At 44.9% G+C, this 16,116-nt stretch overlaps 1 protein-coding gene across 2 annotated transcripts in view; it reads left to right on the top strand.

Annotated features, from left to right (window-relative positions):
- The window catches only part of PRKCB (protein kinase C beta), a gene marked incomplete at both ends in the record, with an annotated part of 312,013 nt that overhangs the window by 217,247 nt on the left and 78,650 nt on the right, over nt 1-16,116 (top strand). For both annotated transcript variants that reach the window (XM_082856532.1, XM_082856531.1), the window contains 3 exons: nt 177-311; nt 6,430-6,526; nt 13,477-13,623. In XM_082856532.1, coding sequence (XP_082712658.1) covers nt 177-311; nt 6,430-6,526; nt 13,477-13,623 — 379 coding nt within the window. The remainder of the gene's footprint in view (nt 1-176; nt 312-6,429; nt 6,527-13,476; nt 13,624-16,116) is intronic.

Below are 16,116 nucleotides of genomic sequence, written 5' to 3'. Positions count from 1 at the left end.
AACAGGAAAAGCTCTACCTCCCTGGGGAGCTTGCCTGGGATGGAAACTGAATATGTTTCTTACAACAGCTTGTAATCCTTAAAAATTCCTACCTTCAGGCTTTGTCCTCTTGTACATTTCATCCGCTTGAGAAATCACCATAACCTCCACTGACTTCTCTTTTTTTCTCCTTGCAGCCAGCTGAAAGAGTCGGACAAAGACAGAAGACTGTCTGTAGAGATTTGGGATTGGGACCTGACCAGCAGGAATGACTTCATGGGATCTTTGTCATTTGGGATTTCTGAGCTGCAGAAAGCTGGTGTTGACGGCTGGTAAGGGAAATTCCACTTTGAAAGCAACAGTACAGCTTGGTCCATCAAAATGTGGGAGCAAGTATGTTTCCCTTTTTCTCCTAAATGTGAAAGGCTAAAGCAGAATCACAAAGGGAAAGCTGGTAGATTGGTTCTGCCTCACAGATAGTTTTATTTAGTCCTCATGCAAAAAAAAAAAAAAAAAGGAAAAAGAAAAACAAAAAGAAAAGAAAAAAGAATTCGTTGCCAATATTTTCAAAAATCAGGACATTTCCCATAAAAATCTGGACCTAGAGGGCAAAAATGAGGACAGTTGAATAGTTAATACCCCCTTTAGACAGGATGTGGATTTTCTATTTGCCACAGTCCTCACCAGTCCCTGTTGTTTTACAGCTGCCCCACTTTACACAATTATATGGCTTGACAGGCCCCATGGGCACTAAAAGGGCTCTCACGCTTTACCCAGAAGATATGTGTCATCCACTGTCGGATTTTGACTGCTTAAGAAGATGCTTCTTCATTGGGACTGCTTACCAAGCCTGGTCACAAAAGTGCTGGAAGGTTGCTGTCATAGTCAGCTGCAAAATCTCCTTTGTTCTGACATTTTTGCTTTATTCCCTTCTAATGGCAAAAAATCCTTCCCCAATATTCCCATCAGAGAGGCTGGATAAGTCCTCTTTGGCAACTGTTTCCTTCCCAGTTATCTGAGTAAAGGAGTCAGAAGAGATGGCCCACCTTGGCACTAGAACTTTGGGAGAAGTAGTCATTAGGGGCACTCCTATCTCTTTAAGAGAAATTGTCTCATTTCTGAATGGTCCCTGCTCAGGGCTTTTTCAGTTACAAGTGAAAGACAATCAAAATCAAACTGGTTTAGCAAGAAAGAGAATCTGGATCACTGGGCCCTCACATCCTTTCCCTCGTCCTCCTTACAACTTCCTTGTCTCTCCTCCACATTTATTGTAGGCTTTTATTCAAACATATATTGAGTATCCACTCCGTTCTAGTCACTAGAGATACAAAATAGTAGAAAATAGTGTTTGATGCTGATGAATGCTATAGAGAAAAGTAAGCAAGAAACAGGTAGGGACTGCCAGGGGACGGTGACATTCTGGTCTAATAGCGTGCTCAGGAAGGGACTCTCTGAAGAGGTGACATACAGCCAAGACCTGATGGGGGTGAGGGAATGGACCATGTGAAGATATAGGGAGAAACTGTCCCACACAGAGAGAATTAACCTGTCCACTTTGGTTGCAGAATTGTAGGGACCTCTTGCCTAGTCGATCCTTTTCCAAGCTTCCATGTTCAGTCTTTCCAAGTCCTCTGGCTTTGTGTAAAAAGTGACATGTTGTTGGATTTAAAAAAAAACAAAAAGAAAAAAGAAAACGTTATTCTGAAAGTGTTTTCCTCTTTTCCATACGGAAGTGTTTTAACACGTTTGGTCTTAATTTCTCCATTTTTGTCATGGTGTTTCTGTTTCTAAAGGTTTTATTTTTTTCCTTTGCTATTTCATTCTTTTTTTTCTGCAGCTGAACAGATTATCCTAAATCATTGTTACCTTAAAGTCATATTTCTTTAAGCTTTCCTTTGTTATTACTAATAGTCATGTTTTGGTCTTATCACACACAAAAAATAACTAAAGCTTTGGAATCAGACTTTGTGGGTTAGAATTTCTGTCCTACCACTTCCTAGCGGTGTACCCCTGGGCAAGTTACTTTGCCTTTCTGTGCCTTCTTTCCTCATTTGGAAATAATAGTGGTAATTAAGTCACAGGATTGTTGTGACATTAAATTAGTTAATAAGTGAAGTGCCCAGTGTCTGGTAAATAGTAAGCACTCAGTAAGTGTTAGTCATTATTATTAATTGAATAATTATTAGAAAAATATAAATAAGCAAACAAAATATTATCGGGATCCCATTGCCCAGAGATAATCACTATTGACCATTTTTAGAGTTTTTTTCTGTGTGTGTGTATGAAACAAAAATGAAAACTTACTGTCCACACTGTTTGGCAGTGTGCATTTTTCACCTAACAATACATTATGAACCCTTTTCCCTATCATTCAGTAATCTTAGGCAACATCATTTTTAGTAGCTTCATATAGTCCATTCTTATAGATCAGCCTCAATTTACATAATCATATTCTTATTGTAAGATATGCGATGCTTACCTATATAAATAATTCTACAGTAAACATACTTATAGTGAAACCTTTGGGCATGGCTTTAATTATTTCCTAATAAATTCGTAAGCCTGGAATCAATGGCTTTGAGACCATATGCATTATTCAAGTATTTGCCATAATGTTCTGTAATTTTTTTCAGTCAATTTACATCCTCACCAATGCTGTGTGAGACTTTTCATTTCACCCACACTTGTCAACATTTGGTATTATAAATTTCAAAGATGATGCAAAGGCTATACATATTTTGTTACTAATTATACATATTTACATAATATACATACATAATATGATACACGTTTTTATATATACTTTCATTTTATAATATAAATATTTATTATTATTTTACATACATTTGTTACTAATTATGTTGAATGCTTTCATTTGTATCTTGCCTTTTTTTTGTATTTATAAGTGACTATTTCCAGTGTTTTGCCTATCATTTTCTTATTAATTTAGAAGAACTTTTTTTTTTTTTCGCGGTACGTGGGCCTCTCACTGTTGTGGCCTCTCCCATTGCGGAGCACAGGCTCCGGACGCGCAGGCTCAGCGGCCATGGCTCACGGGCTCAGCCGCTCCGCGGCATGTGGGATCTTCCCGGACCGGGGCACGAACCCGTGTCACCTGCATTGGCAGGTGGACTCTCAACTACTGCGCCACCAGGGAAGCCCTAGAAGAACTTTTTATGTAAGAAGGATAATACTATATCTTTGCTGAAATATATGTTGCAATATTCCCCTCTTTGATGTTGTAGGTTAATTCTGGTAATATGCATTTTTTCTTAGTGGTGTATAAAGCATTCCATTCAACTCTAATTAATATAATAAATATCAAGCCAACTGCCAGAAAAAGTTCTCTAGTTTATCCACTGATTCACTAGTTGTTTTCTGAATCATCCATCCTAGTGTTTACTGTCTTCTGTGGATTTTAAACTTTACTAATTATATTTTTCTTCTGAAAGTCTTTCCTAAGCTCAGATTGTTGCCGCTTCATAGATGCGTCAACCTCTTGGATCTCACTGAAAATATGAGTTAGATATTTTCTGGAATTTTCTCTCTTTTGGCACCAGTTCTATTTCATGGGAATCCGATTCCTCATCGTTTCTCTTTATTTTAATGAGTTTTCCACATGCCCTCCCTACAGAAGGATGAACACAGAAATGTTGAGTGTCCCTGTTCTAATCTTTCACATCCAGATGAAGGGAGAAAGGAGCCTTTTGTATTTTTTGGAGCTCTTCTTTGTTGGATCGAGGGTGCTGGTCCTGTAGATATTTGGGAGAGGGCTACGGCTGGAGTCAGCTGCACGGCAGGCAGCCCTACTGCCCCATGGAGGGCCATCTTCCCCCTGTTGGTTTTGTGCATCTCAAAGTCGGAAGGGGTTCCTGCTCTCCTTTTCTAATGGGCACAGTTGTCCGTATTTGGAGGCCATAGTGACAGCGTCCTGGCCACAGCAATCGTGAGGTGGTGGTGCCGTGCTCTAACCAATGCCCCAGGTGCTGACGTGTCCTGTACTTGCTGAATATGGATCGGAATTTTTGACCCTCGTCCAGTCCCTGCTGGTCTGTTCCAGGGTTGTTAGTGGGGTCCTGTTGAAGTTCCCACTGGCTGATCACAGCTGGTGAATCCTCTTTGATGTGTATTTTCCAAAGTATGGGGCCCCAAATGGCTTAGGTAGTACATGGTTGGGGCATCAGCCATATTGAATTGTATCCTGACAAAGCTATTCTTTTTTTTTTTAATTTAGTTTACTTATTTATTTATTGGCCGCGCCACGCAGCATGCGGGATCTTAGTTCCCCGAGGGATCAAACCCGTGTCTCCTGCATTGGGAACGTGGAGTCCTAACCACCGGACTGCCAGGGAAGTCCCAAAACTATTCTTTTGTTGGTGTTGCTTCAGTTCTTGAGTTTACTGCAGAGAAAGTCTCAGAGGGCGCTGGTGTATCCTTAATACTCTTTAACCCTTGCTGCTTGCTGATCTCCCATTTTAATAAAAGGGGCAGGTACGAGTGTCAGAGCCTTTGGTAAGCAACACCATCTACTTGGCTTTGAGTAGCTTTGATTTGCGTATGCTTCATTTTTTACAGATACATACTTTCTGCTTGTAACAAGTGTTGTTGGCTTTCTTCACAAAGAAGAGATATAAAGTGTCTTTTTAAAGTGAAGTTATTATTTGAAAAGATGATTTAATGAAAAGCATTGTCAAAAATAACATCCAGGGCTTCCCTGGTGGCGCAGTGGTTGGGAGTCCGCCTGCCGATGCAGGGGACACGGGTTCGTGCCCCGGTCCGGGAAGATCCCACATGCTGCGGAGCGGCTGGGCCTGTGAGCCATGGCTGCTGAGCCTGCGCGTCCGGAGCCTCTGCTCCGCAGCGGGAGAGGCCGCAACAGTGAGAGGCCCGAGTATCGCAAAAAACAAACAAACAAACAAAAAAAACATCCAGATTTAGCAAAATCCACAAAGCTGGAGGAATTTTGCCAACACTGCTCCGTGCTCTCTTACTAATACTTTAATTTGCAGAACTTCCTGGAAGTTCCTGCCGTGTGTATAGCACCCTTCTTGATTCCCAGCAAAGATACAGATGTTCTCTTACTTTTGTATTTATTTTGGTAATTTCTTTGGCAGTTTGGAAGATGAGCACTGAATATTAAATGTGGAGGTGTCCAGGCTCAAATTGTCATCTCTGCTTTGAGTCACCTATCTCTCTATTTTTAGAAGCTGCCTAGGAAGATTTGTGAATGGAGAAAAAAATTGGGATGAAAATTGTAAATTCTGGTTAGAAAATCTCTGGGGGTGAGGAGTTTTGGGTTCTTTTTCCCCCTGCTGACTCCAGTGCCTTGGGAGTGTCCCTTTTCCTTCCTCACACTCATCTCAGTCTGACTAGGTGGAAACATCTTTGTGGTCTAGAAACAAACTGAAACCATCTTGTGTATTATAGTAATATTAATATCAGTAACAATGATGATGATACCTTTTATTGAACACTTGCTAAATGCCAGGCACCAGGCTTATCATTTTACATGCAACATCATGTCTCAGCTTCACAGTCACCCTATGAAAAAGACTTTTATTCCTATTTATTGATGAGAAAAATCGAGGCTCAGAGGGCCTACCTAGCTTCAGTTATCCAAAGAGGCAAGGGAAGAGGTGAGATTTGGACCCAGGCATAGTTTGACTCCAGGGCTTGTGTACTTTCTCAGGAGCTTGACTACCGAGCACTTTGGGAAGGTTTCTGCGTAGAAAAATGGCATCAGTGAGACAAGTCCAGAGTCATCCAAGTGCTGGGATGGCCGGGTGGCAGCATGTTACAGTGAAAGGGGATAGAAATGCTGGGACAGCGTGATAGGAATACGTTGACAGTGGGAGATCCTCAACATTCTTTCAGAATCAGAAAACACATAATGGACCAAAAAAGTAGGTAGAAACATTGAATGATATAATCAAGGAAATTGTGTGTGTCTGTGTGTGTTTAGAGAGACAGAGAACCTTGCATCCTATAAACCCATTTTTTTCTGATGTGTTTCTGAGGGTTATAAAAATATATAGTGTCCCTGGCTACACACACACACACACACACCCCAAAACATAAAACCCTCAACACGTGTTTTTGTTTTTGTTTTTTTTAACATCTTTATTGGAGTATAATTGCTTTACAATGGTGTGTTAGTTTCTGCTTTACAACAAAATGAATCAGTTATATATATACATATGTTCCCATATCTCTTCCCTCTTGCGTCTCCCTCCCTCCCACCCTCCCTATCCCACCCCTCCAGGCAGTCACAAAGCACCGAGCTGATCTCCCTGTGCTATGCGGCTGCTTCCCACTAGCTCTTTACCTTACGTTTGGTAGTCAACACATGTTTTTAAAGCAGAGCTTTCTATAGACTTCCCTCCCTTATCCTAATCAACAAAATGATATTAAGTAGAGTCATGGAATTTGTCTTTCCTTTGCTCCCTTTAGGTTTAAGTTACTGAGCCAGGAGGAAGGCGAGTACTTCAACGTACCTGTGCCACCGGAAGGCAGTGAGGGCAATGAGGAACTGCGGCAGAAATTTGAGGTAAGATGTCTTTCTTTCGGCATCAGTGGGAACTGGTTGAGCCTGCCTCTGTACTGTTTTTCTTGTTTATGGTGTGGTTTCTACCAAGGCCTTTCCTGACCCTGTGCCTTTGCGATGTTGTTCTGCTTTCTAGAAAACTCCTATTTATCCTTCAAGACCCCAGTTAAATGTCCCCTGCCTTGTAAAGTCATTCTGCCTGCCTGTCCTCATTCAGATTTAGACTTTTCCTTGAGAGTGTTCATTCACTACCCAGGTCATTTTGATGGTGGCTTGGACAGGGATGTTAGTAATGGTGAATGAAAGCAGTGGACAGGGTAGAGATATCTTGGAAGCTCAGTCAAGTAGGCTTGCTGAGGGATAGAATCTGGATTTGGATCTGTCGGCAGGATGGTGCTGTATTAACAAATGGAATTGATAGTGCTGGTGACTCCGTGAAATACCCACGGATGCATTTTTCGAAGATTAAGAGCCCTTGGCTCTGACCTTGGGCCATAGCGCTGGTCTGCTTCTACCCCAGATAAGCCCCTTCCCTTCTGTGGAGCCAAATAGACTCCATATATGAGACTAGCAGGTATGTAGGACACATCCCAGTTTTACAAAGAAAACGTTTTGGGGAAAATGGGTTTGAGTCCCTTCATTATATGTGTATTGAGTGATTTTAAAGTAGTTTCATAAGGGAAAACATGTTATTTTGTTCACAGAAACTTACTATACTGAGTCTGATGGGAAATCATCAATTCTAGATAAGCAATGATGGCGTACTAACTCTGAAAAATGTATAAAATAGCTAAAATGAAGTAGGTTACTGTCATTGTTATTCATCAAGTAATCACACAAGCAAATAGAAGCAAAATATGACGAGGTGAGGTTCTGTGAAAGAGAGGCCCATGGTGCTTTGAGAAGATATAAGAGGGAAATGTAACCTTGTCTGAGAGGACAGGGAAGGAGTCATTGAGGAAACAATAGGGAAGTTAACCAAGTAGAGAGGGGAAAAGAGCATTCCATTCAGAAAGGCGAACAGGTGCAAAGGCCCTGTGGTGGGGAGTTATATAGCAACTCTGTGACACTGAAAGAAGGCCAGCGTGGGTAGAGAAGAGAGAGCAAAGGGTGAGTTCACGGTGTGGCTGGGAGGTGGGAGGGGTCAGAGTAGAAGGACTGCTGACTCTGGCAAGGGTTTTGGCATTTATTCCAAGAACCATCTTAGTGTCCCCTCAACTTGATAGGACTCATACTTGTGTACTGACCCTTGTCTTGAGCCTGTGCCCTCCGTAAAACCTGGTGACGGTTCTGACCCAGTGGGACTTACCTTCATGGAAACAAGTGGAATAAACATGTTAGCCTTGGACTTAACAGTCATCCTCCAGTGTACTTGATCACTGAGGTTCATCCTTATAGAGCAGCTCGCTCAAGCCCCAATGAGTTGATGAAAGGACTTTCCCTCCCAGGAGAGTCGAGACCTGGACAGTGATAACGTTTTAGGACAGGAGGGCAGGCCTTCCAGAGAACCCTTTTCTTCTCCTTCCCTCAACTTTCTGATGGAGTGGTGTCCGTTTGCTGCCGAGTTAAAAATGTCCTCTTGTGGGTGAAAAAAACGAGACCAGTGTTTTCTTGTATAAAATGAAGTCTCAGTTTTGCAAAGTGATTTCTTCTGTCTTAGGGCAGCCAGGGTGACATTTCAGAACACCCAGGAAAACATTTCCTACATGAACGGAGCATTTGTCTGGGCCAGTTACTGGCTTGAAGGAAAGGACTGTTTTATCTGCGTGCAACAAAATGTGTCCTGTATTTCCCGCAAGAGCCTGCAAATGCTTGCTTATGCCTGAGTGGTAATTGCTCCACACCATAGTTTGTTGATTAAAAAAATGCTTCCAAGAGACCGAAAATTGTTCACAGACACATAGAGGAATTTCAGTTGACCTTGGACGTGAGAAATGTAATCCCTGTGCAATAACCAATTAGCCCCCAGAATGACTCAGAAATTACTTTGAAGCCTCTTATCTGGAGAAATTCTGAGTGACAGTAAAATCGAGCTGCAGAAATTGGGGTAATAGAATTTCACGGTAGGGTGAGCTTGGTGAAGTTACCACACATGGTATGCTTCAGAACATTGGAGCAGGCTCTGTCTGGGGACTTTTGTCTGGCTGTGGCCTTGCCGATGGGCCAGGGAAGGGAAGACTCCATTTTGCATGGTTCAGAATGGGTCTTCTGACAAGCTTAGAATTTTTAATGTAATAAAGTGCTTACTGTGTGCCATTTATTGTTTTAAGTGCTTTAGAAATTTTAAGTCATTTAATTCAGTCCTTACAACCACCATGACTGGTCAGTACCTTTATCATACCCCTTTATCTTTTACAGATGAGGAAACTGAGGCCCAGAGAGGTTAAGCAACTTTCTAATATCCCTCAGCTGGTCATTGTCTAACTTTGAGTTTCCCCAGAAACAGACTATAAGGATTCAAGTGCAGGTGGTTTCTTCGGGAGGCGAGCCCAGGAAGCATCGGGAGCGGTGGGAAAGTGAGGCAGGGAAAGGAAGGGAGCTGGAAAAGTATGTCTGACCAGCACGTTACCACTGTGGGCAGCTGGGGTTTAATCCTGCTGGGGATTAACCGGGCGCAGCGTTTGCAGTCAAGGGGCGGGCAGCTGAAGTATTATCCACGAGCTCCCCTCCCATCACTGGCTGAAGGCTGCTTCCAGGGGTATTAACCTGCCAGCACTTGCGACTTGGCCTGCCTGTGGTTTGTGCTTGCTCCTGCAACCAGGAAAGGAGCCTGCAGGCAGAGTCACAGGTGGAAGCGGCAAGCAGCCCCAGGTATAGAGAGGAGAGGGCCCAGGGGTCTTGACTGGATACCTGGAGCCACATGCGTGCCGCGTAGCCTATTCTGTTCAGGTGGTTCGAGAGCCAGCCTGCCTGGATTGGAATCCCAGCTCTGTCCCTTCCTTGCTGGGTGCTGAAGGCAGGTGACTTTATTTCTCTGAGCTTTTGATTCCCCACCTGTATGTATCGTGGCACTTCTGGCCTCCCATGGTTATGTGAAGAGTGAGTGAGATGGCATTTAAACCAGTGTCCGGCATGTCATATCATTCAGATGTCAGATGGTTATTATCCTTAGCAGCCCTCTCCCTGCCTCACCACCCCCGGAATAAATAAAGCTCAGGACCTGCTCCTTCGGTCTTTGGAAGGGTTGCTTGGGGGCTGGGGAGCCTCTACGTGGACCGCTAGCCTACAGAGGTGTCTCCCGCCACTGCTGGGTGTGGGAGTGCCGTTGGAGCTCCTTGTAGGGGTGGAGGTTAGTTTAAGCCAAGAAAAGCATTCCTCATCTGAGATGGGGCCCTGGAGCCAGGCAGCCGGGACGCCTTCGCTCTCCCGTAGCGCAGTCTGGGAACAGGCAGGGCTCTTTGCTCAGAAGCGTGTCTCTTTGCTTTATCTTTGAGCACCAAGTCCTAGGGCTCTAAATTACAGACATGAAAAGGTAGCCATTAGTGTATTCCTGTTTCTGAAGCCGTATCCAACGCAGCAAGATAGAGCATCATTTAAATTTGGGCCTCAATTTAAAAATGTTTGTTCTTTGATGGAGGACCTGCTAGGCACGAGGCCGCTGGGAGACATGGGACGTTCGGAGGAACACAGGACAGGGTTCTTGTCCCAAATGTTTTTAGAACTGAGAAGGTAACAAGAAGGGGGAAAAGCTTAGCGTGAGACAGCAGGGTGTGGTGGTGATGACGGTCAACTGGAGACCCCGTGTCCCGTCGAAACGCCCCATCCTTATGGATGGGGCCCAGTTTTGCCAGATCTGCTTCTTTAGAAGAAGCCGGGATTTGGGTTTTTGTAGGACATCTCCTGATTTTGAACAGATCTCAACTAATTTAAATATTAGTGCAGACCAGACGGATAAGGCTATTAGACTTCTGATCTAGCATCTAGAGGCGGAGATAACATTCTGTCTTAGTTCAGACTCTTATAACAAAAATACCATAGACTGGGTGGCTTAAACAACATTTATTTCTCACAGTTCTGGAGGCTGGAAAGTCTAGGATCAAGGTGCCGGCAGAATCGTTGTCTGGTGAGGGGCTGCTTCCTGCTTCATGGCCCTCTTTTTGTTTTGTTTTGTTTTGGCCATGCCCAGAGCATGTGGGATCTTAGTTCCCTGACCAGGGATAGACGCCCCCTGCAGTGGAAGCTCGGAGTCCTAACCACTGGACCGCCAGGGAAGTCCCCATGGCCCTCTTCTTACTATGTCCTCATGTGGCAGAAGGGGCAAGGGGACTCTTCTGGGGCCTCTTCTATAAGGGCACTAATCCCACCCATGAGGACTCCACCCTCGTGATCTAATCTCTTCCACAGGCCCCACCTCCTAATACCATCACGTTTGAGGGTTAGGATGTCAACATATGAACTTTCAGGAGACACAAACATTCTCGGTCTATAGCATGTAACTGTGAGAAGAGTCAAACAAGCAAATTGAGATGGAGCGTGGAATTCAGAGGAGAGAAGGTTGCTTGAAGGACTGAGGAATCAAGCTGATGGACACTTGCTGCTCCTTGAAGAACTGGGAAAAATTTTCCTCTAAGCATTCAGATGGAGAAATGGGGAAGTGTGTGCACCTCACTCATGCTCCACTGGCAGGGGGTGCTGGGACCTGCAGGTGGATGGAAGCAAACCTCAGGGCTGGAACGGAGCCTGGGGACCAGGGACAGTCAGGATGTGGATCTTCACAGGCTGGAGATTGGAGTGTGTGAAGTGGGTGGGTCCTGAGTTGGGACTCAGAGAAGATGGGAGACATCATAATAAAGCAGGGATGGTGGGAGGGAGGGAGCGATATGTTTAGATTGGGATAGCCTGGGAAAATCTCTGGGGGCTGGAGGGTGAGAATTTGGGATTATGGGAGGACATGGCCCTGAAAAAGCAATGCAACTTCTCTTTGAGGTTCTTTTCTTGTTTGCAATTTCCCTAATGATCTGGTTTTAACTACCCCCTCTAGGCTTTAACCCCCAAATCTGTCTCCAGTTTTTGGTGGGTTTTTTTAATGATTTTTTTGGGGGCTGCATCGGGTCTTTGTTGTTGCGTGCAGGCTTTCTCTAGTTGCGGCGAGCGGGGGCTACTCTTTGTTGCGGTGTGCGGACTTCTCATTGTGGTTGCTTCTCTTCTTGCAGAGCATAGTCTCTAGGTGTGCGGGCTTCAGTAGTTGCAGCACGCGGGTTCAGTAGTTGCGGTGCACGGGCTCTAGGGTGTGCAGACTTCAGTAGTTTGGCTTGCAGGCTCTAGAGCGCAGGCTCAGTAGTTGTGGTGCACGGGCTTAGGTGCTCCGCGGCATGTGGGATCTTCCCGGACCAGGGCTCAAACCCGTGTCTCCTGCATTGGCAGGCGGATTCTTAACCACTGTGCCACTAGGGAAGTCCCTGTCTCCAGTTCTTATGTCATTTCTTAACCCGAAAACCACATAATACAACTGTTTACTGGGTATTTATTTACACTTGATCGTCCCCGAGACACTTAAATCTTAACATATCTTTACTACAAGATAACTGGACCAAGAATGCTCACAGCAGCCTTGTTAGCAGCCAAAAAGTGGAGACAACACAAATGCCCGTAACAGAAGAATGAATAAATGTAAACAGTGAACGCTACTCAGCAGTACAAAGAACAAATCACTGATTCAAGCAACAGCATGAGTGAATTTCAAGGCCATTAGGATGAGTGAAAGAAGCTGGATGCTAAAAACTACATACCCTATAGAGGAAAACTTGACACTCTCACAATACTTCCGATACCAAGTGTGTGGGTTTTCCACACCAAGAAGTTCTCCAGTTCTCTGTGGGCACCAACTAGGTGTTCTACAATTTAATTCAGTTTCGGCGCTAGTTACCTGGAGTTAGTGCAGACCCCATAGGTTAAGGGCTCAGTCCTACAAGACATCCCCCACTTCAGACTCCAATCGCAAATATTCTGGCCTCCTATTCTCCCCTGCTTTCACAGCGTTTGCTGCCATTCTGAGTCATCATTCTGCTGCTCACAGCAGCAGGCCCCTACCCCGTTGCACTGAGGACAAACATGGGCCTCATCCATCCATTTATCCAACAAAATATTTAACTAGAAAGTGTGCTAGTTGTCAGAGCAATTGCGGAGAATGAGACATATTCCCTGCCCTGGCAGGTTTCCAGTCTGTTGGGGAAAACAAGTGAACAGACAGTTATCATGCGGTGTAAATAGGAAGTGAGGTGGATGAAGGGAGCACATAGGCACAGCCCATCCAGACAGAGAGAATCAAGGAAGGCTTCCCCGAGGAAGTGAAAACGTGGAGCGGGAGGTAACTAGGTTGGCGAAAGGGAGAGAAGAGTCATCCACACAGGAGCAACAGTAGGTGCAAAGGCCCTGAAGTGGGAGGGAACTGGGACTCAAAGATGTGAAAGGAGGATGAAGCTGTGTTTCAGGGAAGAAGGAGCCGAGAAAATGAAGAGGTTGGAGAAGCAGGTAGAGCCTAATTGTACTGGGCCATCTGGGCTAGTGAAAGCACCGAAGTCTTTATCCTAAAAATCATGGGTCACTACCAAAGCATTTTAAGCAGGTGGTGACTTGGTTGAGGATGAAGAAGTGGAAGATCACTGTGACTACATGTAAAGCCCAGTGTGGAGGGAACCAAGGTGGGTTGTCCAGGTGAGAGATGATGACAGGTGGTATTGGTGGAGATGGAAAGAAGAAGGCATTCTAGAGACAGCTGGGAGGAAGCAGTGCCTGTTCCTGGTGGAGGATGAGACACGAGGTATGAAAGAGGAATGAGGTGCCAAGGCTGGCCTCCACATTTTGGGTCTGCACTGTGGAAGCTGGGCCATGCTTTTCACCAAGCTGGGGGCATGAGCTGCAGGGCCCACGGCTTGCGGCCTTTACGTGAGTTTGAGCACGTACAAGGGCATCCTCAAACTCTGATGATGTTTTCTGTGTGCTTCTCCCTCCAGAGGGCCAAGATCAATCAGGGGACCAAGGCTCCTGAAGAAAAGACGACTAACACCATATCCAAATTTGACAACAACGGGAACAGGGACCGGATGAAACTGACCGATTTTAACTTCCTGATGGTGCTTGGAAAAGGCAGCTTTGGCAAGGTACAGTACGGCTGGGTGGTAGCACCTGCTCCAGGAGGAACAGCTAACAAGGCAGGCACATTTGCTGTTCATATGGGGCTTACATTCCAGTGAGGGAGAGAGTGAAAAGTAAATAGAGCTACACTACAGTTGGTAACGAATACTGTGAAGGAAATGAATGGAGTGCTGTGTCACAGACAGATCAAGAAGGGACCCCACTCAGATTGAGGAAGTGACGTAGAAACTGAGACCTGAAGGATGAGAATGGACCAGCCATACATTCAAAGAGCTAGGAAGGAATGTTCGCAGCGGCGAGAACGGCAAGTGCAAAGGCCCTGAGGTAGGCAAGGGCTGGGCACATTCTAGGCACCGTCAGAAGGTGCTGGGGCCAAAATGTCATCAGCAGGGGGAGGTTGCAGGATGTGAGGTTGCAGAGGTGGGAGGGGCCTGATCATGCCAAGCCTTAGAAGCTGTGATGAGAAGTTTGGATTTTATTCACAGCGCAGGGGGGAGCCACTGAAAGTCTTAAGCAGAGAAGTGACATGATCAGATTTGGTTTGGGAAAAGATTACTCTTGCAGCTGAGAATGGAGATGGTTCTTTTCGAACAGCAACACAGTTGAAGGATGACCTGGGACTCGTAGAGTGATTCTGGATGCTATTAAGGTACTAGGAGATGCAGTTTTACTGAAGTTGAGATTGTGTTATAAGTATTCCTGGCTTGTGTAGTGTTGTGAGTCTTTTAACCCCTGTGTGTGCCACCAGTATGTCTCATATCAATCTCAGACCGTGAACTCAGGTGTGCGAAAATATCAAATTTCTTCCCCATCTCTGTAGCTTAAGTCGAAAATCTGGGAGTTATCCTTGCCTCCTCTTTGTCCTCCCCTTACCCCAGCCGTGCATAATCCATTCGTTAGTCTGGATAGGTCCTCCTCCAAAGCATATCATGAATTTACCGAGTTCTCTCCATCTTCACTGATGCAGCCCTAATCTATGCCATACAATACGGTCTGGACCACTGCAGACATTCCTACCTGGTTTCCCTGCTTCCACTCTTGTGACCTATAATTAATACACTTCTATGCAGCAGCCATAGTTATTTTTAAAAACTTACATTAGGTCAAATCACTCCCATGCTTAAAACCCTCCAATGACTTCACAAGGAGAATAAATTCTATACTGTGTCCTTGGCTTACATGACCCTTTAAATTCTGATCAGTGTAAATTGTTCTCTGTTTGATACCCTCTTCTCCTTTCCTTCTCCCCATCACCCATTGTGCTTGGGCCGCATGAGGTTCTTTGAGACATACAGAGCTCCCTCCTCTCTTCGAGCTTTTGTGATGCTGTTCGCTTTATTCTTGGCAGAGCTGGCTCTCTCTTGTAATTCCCATCTCTACTAAGATATCACCTCTTCTGAGAAGTCTTCCCTGACTACCACTGAAAGAGCCACTCATTCATTCTCCATTATATTGAACTCTCTCCTAGCACCCATCACCAGATGATACTTCTCTTGCTTGTTTTTTGGTTTGTCTCCTTGTTCTAAGATCTGAGCTGCACCAGAGCCAGGAGCTCTGTCATGTTCACCACTGTACTTCCAGTGCCTGTGGATTGGATTCATTCAGGGTCTAGACTGAGTGCGTGAATTTCCTCTATGGGCCACAAGGTCCATCCGTCTGCTGTGATGGACTAAGGAATCTGAGGTGGTGGCCCAAAGTTTGAAGAGCCTCGGCAGGGAGTGAGAATAGAGAGTAGGAACACGGAATAAGATTGCTGAGCAGCCTGGAGGTCCAAAAGGCTAGAGAACAAGCAGTAGTGATGGTGGAGGTCCATGCCGCTGTGTCCTTTTTGCCAGCAGCTCTGAGCAGCCTGGGGGTGGAGATGGAGAAGTAGATGGTGGATTTGAGCTAAGGATGGTGATTAGCAGGATCGGTGCCCTAGAAGATCCCAGTGATAAGGCAGTCAAGGCTTCTGGGAAGAGGGATGCCCACGGCAGATCCAACAGAGCCTGTTCTAGCAGGTACTCAGCAAAAGTGTCCTGAATAAATGAATAAAAAGGACATCCAGACTGGAAGGAAGTCAAAGCAGAAAGAGGGTTATAACCTTGGGGAGGAAGAAGGAGTCTAGAGGCCTAGGGATGAGAAACAAGTGGGTGAGGCCAAGAGATTTAAAATGCTAGGAAGACTAAAGGCATTTAGATTTCAAAGATGGGGGGGTTTCCCTGATGACAAGGAAGAATGAAGCCTAAATGAAGAGGAGGTTCTAATAAGCTGAGGCTGTCGGGGAGTTTTAAAAAAATTAAATTATATTTTTAATAAGCAGTGTTTTCACGTGGTTCATAATTAACATTATATTAAAAGGATAAACACTGAGAAGTCTTTTGCTCCCACTCAGGTTCACATCCTTCTGTGCCCCCTCGCTGCTACTGCCCTCCGTATACAAGCTGTTTTGTTAATTTGCATCTTTCCAGTTTCTCTCTGCTAATTTAACGAACAGAAATATGCATATTTATTCTTGT

Source organism: Leucopleurus acutus (assembly GCF_964270905.1).
Source record: "Leucopleurus acutus genome assembly, chromosome: 16".
Classification (NCBI taxonomy): Eukaryota; Metazoa; Chordata; class Mammalia; order Artiodactyla; family Delphinidae; genus Leucopleurus; species Leucopleurus acutus.
Note: the sequence above shows the minus strand (reverse complement) of the source record. Positions and strands in the feature narration are given on the sequence as shown.